This window comes from Oryzias melastigma, linkage group LG22 (genome assembly GCF_002922805.2).
Source record: "Oryzias melastigma strain HK-1 linkage group LG22, ASM292280v2, whole genome shotgun sequence".
Taxonomy (NCBI): domain Eukaryota; kingdom Metazoa; phylum Chordata; class Actinopteri; order Beloniformes; family Adrianichthyidae; genus Oryzias; species Oryzias melastigma.
In genome coordinates this window covers 9,454,831-9,462,752 of record NC_050533.1, presented here as the reverse complement: position 1 = coordinate 9,462,752, position 7,922 = coordinate 9,454,831, and the positions used below count along the sequence as shown (strand labels likewise).

General features: G+C 34.8%; 1 protein-coding gene across 2 annotated transcripts in view; it reads left to right on the top strand.

Annotated features, from left to right (window-relative positions):
- The first annotated feature begins 48 nt into the window (after positions 1–48).
- The window catches only part of otomp (otolith matrix protein), an 11,058-nt gene continuing 3,184 nt past the window's right edge, over positions 49–7,922 (top strand). The window contains exons 1-7 of one of the 2 annotated variants that reach the window (XM_024266924.1): positions 133–156; positions 1,665–1,874; positions 1,996–2,132; positions 3,853–3,955; positions 4,060–4,245; positions 6,265–6,439; positions 7,578–7,645. In XM_024266924.1, the coding sequence (XP_024122692.1) occupies positions 1,784–1,874; positions 1,996–2,132; positions 3,853–3,955; positions 4,060–4,245; positions 6,265–6,439; positions 7,578–7,645 (760 nt within the window). In that variant the 5' untranslated portion in view covers positions 133–156; positions 1,665–1,783. Of the gene's footprint in view, positions 1,875–1,995; positions 2,133–3,852; positions 3,956–4,059; positions 4,246–6,264; positions 6,440–7,577; positions 7,646–7,922 lie in introns of both variants that reach the window. The other variant, XM_036209903.1, reaches the window with a different exon arrangement.

Below are 7,922 nucleotides of genomic sequence, written 5' to 3'. Positions count from 1 at the left end.
GATGATGATTTGCGGCCCCCGTCTTCAAAAATAGCCGAAAACAGGGGGAGCAGCCAGAGAGCCAAGCCCCTGGATGTTTTACTATACATGCTAGGTGTGACGTCACCAAAATATTATCATTCAGGTGCATTGTGGGGCGGCAAAGTCCTCCAGCAGGTAAAGTAAAGGTGAAAACAACTAAATAAACCTGACCAGTAACACTTAAACAATATAGTAATTTAAAATTTACATTTGGAAATAAGCAAGAAGCTTGGTATAATTTACTTAAATAAAACATAATTATCTCAGTTTTGTTGTCTACATATTTGATATTATACCAGCTATTTAAATGTAATGCAATTTAAATGTTTGTGTCCATTTCAGAACTGACAGTTTTACTGTAATTCGGAATTTAATAATTCTGTGACTTTGATTTGTTCAGAAAATTTGCTTTTTAGAATAGAATAAAATAGAATAGAATAGAATAGAATAGGAAAAAAAATATTGTCATTATACTTCTATAAAGAGATTCAGGTATGGTTCTCTTCATGTGGAGGGTCAATATAGAAATAGATAGAAAAAAGACACCTTACGTTACAAAGAAATGTAAAAAAAATCAGACAAACGTGTAAGATCACACAAGAATGTGCAAGTGCCAGGTAAAATTTGCATTCAGTACTGTCACAAGTCTGCTTTGTATCATTTTAACTAATTATTCAGACTGTTTAAACTCACAACTAAATTCCTTTTAGCATGGCCAGTAGTCTTTTACTTTTTATTTTTGAACATATGAAATTAAAAATATATATATATAAAAAATATAATAAAATGAGGTATAACGAGGAATGTTAATTGATGCAAACTATGTTTACAGAGTTACAAGAATTTAGCACGAACACTGAAAACAACCAATTCTGGTTAAGGGGCAAAAAAAAAAACAAGAATTCACAAGATTTTATGTTTTTTTTTTTTTATCATCTATTCTTATTTTTCTGATGTTCTGTTTGTGAAACAATGTTACTATAAAGAAATATTCCTGTATTCTAATTGCAAGAATCTCAGGAATCTAGATTAACTTAATCTGAATGTGTCCTCATTTCTTCTATTCGAAAGATTAAAGTAAAAAAACAAAACAGCTGATCACTTCTGTACATCTACTGTTGTGTTTTACTGCAAGATTTAACACATAATTTGATCATTTTCCTATCTGATAAAAAGATTTTTCTGATTCAGTGACTTTTAGGGTAAAGTGTCTGGGAGTTTATATGTCTGGAGCTTTAAAAAGAGCAACATTTGTATCCAGTAGCTCTTCTTCTGGGTCTCTGGGACACAAACAATAACCGCTGCTGTTTGTTCTTGCTTACGTGGGGTTTCAGCCTCCAGTGAGTCGGAGCAGGACCCAGCCAGTATCTGTTGTCCAGGAACACCACTCCGGCACAGAGGCGCATTGTCCACAGCTTTTTTAATTAAAGACCCCTGGTCCACACTCTGCGCCAGGTGATCCGAGCCGCTTCAAGCCGGCATGTATCTACCCCAATCCTCTCCATGGGGTTTAAGTCTCAGCGGATAATTGAATAGGGAAACACTATACAGCGATCATGGGATGGAGGAAGGATTATCTAATGAGGGCTTTGACTTAAGAGTAATATGAATAATGGGATTTTTTTCCCTCTCTCTCTCTACAGTCTGCCTGTCTGACTCCCCTCACTTAAGTGAAAGAGGGAGGTGGGGATGAATTCCTCCTTTTCCTGATATCTGCTAAATTACAGAATCAGTAGCGAGCAGGTTTCCAATCAGAGCCGACATGGAGCTTGCAGAGAGAAGAATGAAGGTGATTTTTCTGCTTTTTCTGCCTCTGCTGAGCATCAGCTGTGCCACCGCTAAAAAATCTACAGGTATACTCACTCACAACTTCTGAATATTCAGACTGCATTTATGTTTAAATAATAATATTAAAAAATATAAATAATTGAAGCTAAGCAGCATAAATGTTTTCACTTGTGTTGTTTTGTGTAGTCTCCTGGTGTGTGGTGTCCGATGCTGAGGAGCAGAAGTGTCTGGATTTGGCCAGCAACGCTACGGCCAAGAATGTGAAAGGGACACTGGAGTGTGTCCGTGGGCTGAACGCTAGAGACTGCATGGACAAGATCAAGGTAGACTCTGAGCGTGGAAGAGCGGAGGATGAACAAGGCTGCAACATGAAACACTCTGGCTGCATAGATGACTATCATTACCTAACTTGCTTATTGTAATTCATTGTTTATGCCAGCTCAAGTATAATTTCCAAATAGGAAAGAAAAAAAGGCACAACAGAAGAAATTTATCTTATAATATCTGCTCCTATACCATTTACAAATTAACAATGGCAAACCAGAAACAAAACCATGTAATTCAAGTGATTCTTACTCATAATCAGACCCTGTTTCTAATTAATCTTAATCGAGGCCTTCTTCCATCCTTTTAATTACCTTCCATCATTGTAGCATACATATTTAATGTTCTAACCTTAAACTTTTTTTTAATTGAGTAGCTTTTAAATGTTATACCTACTGAGATCCTAATTCTAATGCTTTGAATTGAAATATGGATCTGCCTCAGAGTTGTACGTCCAAAATAAACTTTGAAATGATCTTCCGAAGCTGAATATTGTCTGGTAAAGTTTTTATTTTGGCTTTTAACATGAACAAGAACATTTTTAAATGAACCAAGTCCAGGAATTTAGGTAGAGATGATTTTGCAAACAAATTAGTGCCTTTTTTGTGGTTAATTCTTACTGCTTAGCTGTCAATAAAAACAAAAACAGGCTAAAATATTCCCTAATACATTATTTTTTATTTGTTTTTGCATGACTTGAGCTTTTATAATGCACGATGGTGACAAATTTTTAAATAATAATGTTATTGTTTTTAAAAAGTTTAAATAAAATGAAACAAAAGCCTTTTTTAAAGCTTATATTATTCTAAAATGCATATTTATTTTAAAAGTTTAATGTTAAACGTGTACAAACTTTTTCTTAATGTAATTTACCAGCACTTTTAACCCCTTGATGCCTCAATTTATATATATATATGAAAAAAAGTCCAAATTAAAAAGTCACGCATCTAGGTTTGTAAAAATGTCTTCTCCGCAATTGAACCATCCCATGTGGGAGGGGTGAGTTGCAGACACAGCCGTACCCGAGAACCATTTGGTGGCTTAATCTCTCAATCCAACCCTTTAATGCTGAGCGTCAAACAGGGAGGCACTTTTTTATTTATTTTTAAAGTCTTTGATATGACTCGACCTGGATTTGAACTCATGACCTTAAAGCTTCAGGGCAGACACTCTACCACAAGGCCACTGAGCTGGGGTTAAATGTAAGTAACTTTTGCTATTAAGTAGATGCTAAATTGACGTAATTTTGGAGCCAAAGTGGTTTGATGCATATTTGCACCCAATGGCGTTAAGCGGTTAACATACATTTGTGCAAAGTTTAAGAGAAATAAAATAATAATGAACAATTTCGTATATAAAATACACAAAATCTCATTTAAAAATTGGGAAAAAAAAGTATTTTTGTAGAGGGACAGCGGTAATAACCTTGAAGCACCAGATTATTAAATAAAAAAATGGTGGTTTTTACTTGAATTCTCTGGAGATTTTTCATGAAAAACAAACAACGTGGAAAAACTCAAACATTTTACTTAAATAATTAAGAAATGATCTTTAAATATTACGAGCAGAGGCTTTCACTAAACATAAAGAAAATCTAAATTCTGGGAGTAATTTGTATTTTCAAAAGCAATATTCTCCATCAGGTTTTTGTTGATTTAAATGTGTTTTTCCAGCTTAATTCCGTCTGAAAGCTGCATTAACTGAACTTGTTCTCCTCAGAATGGGACAGCAGATGCGGCCTCCATGTTTGCTGATGACGTCTATGCGGCGGGTTTCTGCTTTGGCCTGGACCTCGCTGCGGGAGAGTCCTACAATGCAGTGGGCAAGTGTGGCTTTCATGCAGGAGTCAATAAGATTTAAGATCCCCAAATAATAAATAAAATATTCCACTTTTCTCCCCCTCCCTCCAACCATCCATCCCTCCAGATGGGATCAACTACTATGTGGTGGCGATGGCCCGCCGCTCCTCCTCAGACCTGTCCTTGCTGGAGATGCACGAGCGCAGCTCCTGTCACCCCGGCATGCGCACCACGGTGGGCTGGACCGTTCCCATCGGCTACTTGGTCAACACGTCCCAAATCAGTGTGGGGGAGCAGTGCAACTTCCCCAAAGGTGAGGCCAAGCGTGGCAGGTGAGCGCTGGCGTGTGGAAGACATCCGAGCGGTCCAGGGGGAAAAGCGGTGAGGTGGAAGTTCAAAGGCAGGCGTGAGGATGAAACTCAAAAAGAAAGTTATAGAGTTGTCAGAGAGAGAATCCATTTTAATGAATGGTTGACGATACGATTCATAGTTAATATTGATTTATTTTGAACAATACGATTCAAATCGAAGGAATTTTTTTCCAAAAATTGAAATAATAATAATAATAAAAAAAGAGTTCTGATTAGTATCAATTAGTAACCAGAACATTTTTTTGTTAATTAAATTTTTAGAAAAAAACCCAGTTACTATGTGGTGCACCAGTTACTAACCAGATTTTTTTTCCCTTATTTTTTTAAAAAGCCCCTAAATATTTTTTTACTTGTATGTCCCTTAAGGGGCTCCATACCAAGGCAGCAGAAAAAAAATCTAATTTTTCCCTTTTCTTTTTTTGGTAGTTAAAGGGTTAAACATGTGTACAAACAAACAAGTAAACTTAAATTAATGGCAAAGATATTCACATTTTAGTTTCATCAAGTTCATCACATTGTTGTTGTCCCACATTAAAATAACACAAATATTAGAACATGATAACACTCTATGGTTTCTTGTCTTTGCTAAAATCAAAGTGTTTCCACACATTGGACTGTTGATCATTTTTTGCTGGTATTACATGTGTGTTGTCTAGGGATGTTGGAAAACATCGATTTGGTGATATATCGCGATATTTTGTTTGCCGATACTTGTATTGATTTAAAAGGCTGATAAGATGAGATTTAATTAATTATTTTTGAGCGTCCTTCAGCATCTCAAACAGATCTATGCACGTTTTAGAAGAATTGGCAAAAGTACATATTTTTTTAATTTCCCTAGCATCGTTGTTAGGGACATAGGGAAAAATCAATTTAGCGATATATCGCGATTTTTCATTTGGCGAGACTTGAATCAACTTAAAATGTTGACAAAGTATTTATATTATTTTCAATTAATCACTTATGAACGTCTTACTTTTTTTCCCACATAAACCCCTGACCACTAGTTGGCAGCACAGAACACTGAGCCTAATTGATCAGCTGTACTCTGTGACCAAAAAAACAAGAGAAAACCAGCTAATGTTAAATGTTCAGTCCGACTCACGCTTTTTGTTGTTATGGGACATGTACTACTTAGTATGTACTGGGGATGGTTACAGAAAAGTGAAAAATTGTTCTGGTAGAGTCTTGGGATATATCATGATATGTATCGTATCGTGAAACATATCGGGATACGTATCGTATCGCCAGACTCTTACCAATACACAATAGTGTGCCTGCTGTGATGTCATCTTTAAGTTATAGCAAAACAAACCTACTGCATCTAAATGGTATTTTCAACATTAATATAACCGATTTATTTAATTTTGCAATGACTTTAATTATTTAGATCAGGTTATTGATCTAGTTGGATTGTAGGAATAGAAATCGATTTATCAATTAATTGTTACACCCCTAATAATTAGTCATAAAATTAGTTGGAAAATACCCATACTTCTATATACACTAGAAAATAATTCAATTTTTACTCTTAATTATAAATAATCATATTATCTCTTTTGCAAATAGTTCATAACACAATGAAACTATTAAATATTGAGATTCTCAAAAGGAGTTTAATAGATCGCTTTAAAGGGAGTGGGAGGAAGCACATTTTCTCCTTTTCTTTACCTAAATTATCATTATCCGGTTCTTAGCTTCTGATCAGTTATTTATACATTAATCAATTGATTGATTAATTTGATACACCCCTAGAAAGTTAGTTTTTAAAGTGGGAAGTTTGAAATTTTCCCTCTATTACTAATAAACCAATGAAATTCTTCCTTATTTGAGTGTATTAGTGAAACGAAGGATTCCAACCCCACAGGAGACTAAAACCAGCTAGAGTGGGACTAAAAGAGTTCCCCTTCAGTCTCTCCTTCAACTCTGACTCGCTGCTCTCGTTCTATATCTGTTACCAGCGGTGGGGAACTTCTTCGGTTACAGCTGCGTGCCCGGTGTTAGGGATCCTCAGCACGATCCCAGCGGAATCAACCCAAAGAACCTTTGTGAGGCCTGCATAGGAGACGAGAACGACAGACACATCTGCGCCAACAACCACAGAGAGAGGCATTATGGGGAGGCGGGGGCGCTGAGGTACAGCACTGACACCAGTGACACCCGGAGAGCGGCTATCCGATACGTCCACTGGCTCCGGCTTCCGATTTATTTCAGACAGGATGAACTTTGAAGATTACAGGGAGATAAAAACGGTCAAGACAAACCAACTGCATCCACGCTAGTGATCTTAAGCCCCAATACACTCAAATATTTAAACTTTTTGGTCAAATATTAGTGTTTTTGTAGCCTAAATTGTCTTTTTCTTCCAGTTTAGACTTTTACCTCCAAATTTCAACAATTTAGATTAGAAATTCAACAGCTCAGGACTTAAACTTGTTTTTACTTTAGGATTTTTCTAGTACTTTATTCATATTTTGACCCCTACAAAAAAAATCTCTAGAAGTTTTTGCTATATTATGACGGAGTATTAGGGCCAGCCTACAAACAAAACAAACAAAAATTACGACTTTAAATCTTGTAAGTTTGTGAAAAAAAGCTGTAACTCTTAAATTACAAGAGTGAAATTGTATATTTATGACTTTAAAATGAATAGGGATAAAATTATGACTTTTTTATTCTTGAAAATGTACGTGTTTTCCAAGTCGTAAATATTTGAATTTACATCTTGCAAATTTACAAGTAAAAAAGTAATACATTTACTAGATTAAAAGTCGTAAATTTACAGGAAAAAAGAAAAAAAATGTCATAAATTTAAAAGATTAAAAGTCGTAAATTTAGGACTTTTGTTACATATGTAAATATTACTTTTTTGTGCCCTAATACTCCATTTTTACTTTTTTACTATATATAGAAATTTCATTCAAACTGTGTGGAAAATATTTGGAGAATGAGATTTTTAAGTCACTTTAATGTCAAATTTAATGTTATATTACATTTTTTTATCTCCTAAGTGTCAAAAAGTGGTTTTAGGAGTCTTAAGAATTGTTTAAAATCTCTTTTTCATCTTTTTACTCGGTTTAGTTTTAATTTTCTGCACAGGACCAACATTTTCTTGCTTTTTTGACATACTTAAAACCCGTCTTCTGTTTTTTAGTGTTACCAGGAAGCAGATTTCTTCATTTTTTGAATAAAATATGAATTGCTTCTAGATGTAAATGTGTTTGCAGCATACAAACAACGGGGAAATATTTATGATGTGTTTTTTTTCCTCCAGGTGTGTTGCTGAAAACCTCGGGGATGTTGCTTTTGTCAAACACACAACAGTCTTTGACAACTTAGATGGTGAGTGTTCACTTTAGTCCAAATTTTAGAGACTGAAGTTGGTAAAATCCAAATGTGTAATTCTGTTTTTGGACACTAGATGTCAATGTTTCCTAGTGTTTGTTGCTTTGAAGTTAACATTAAAAAACACAAGAAATAGTGATGAAAAACTGTAATACTTTTAAGTTCAGAAGAATATAATAAATAAACAATATGATAAAAACAGATTTAGACTTTAAATCAATTCAAAAAAAGAATGCAGGATGACATTCTTGTCCACTTAGTGTCTTAAATCTAT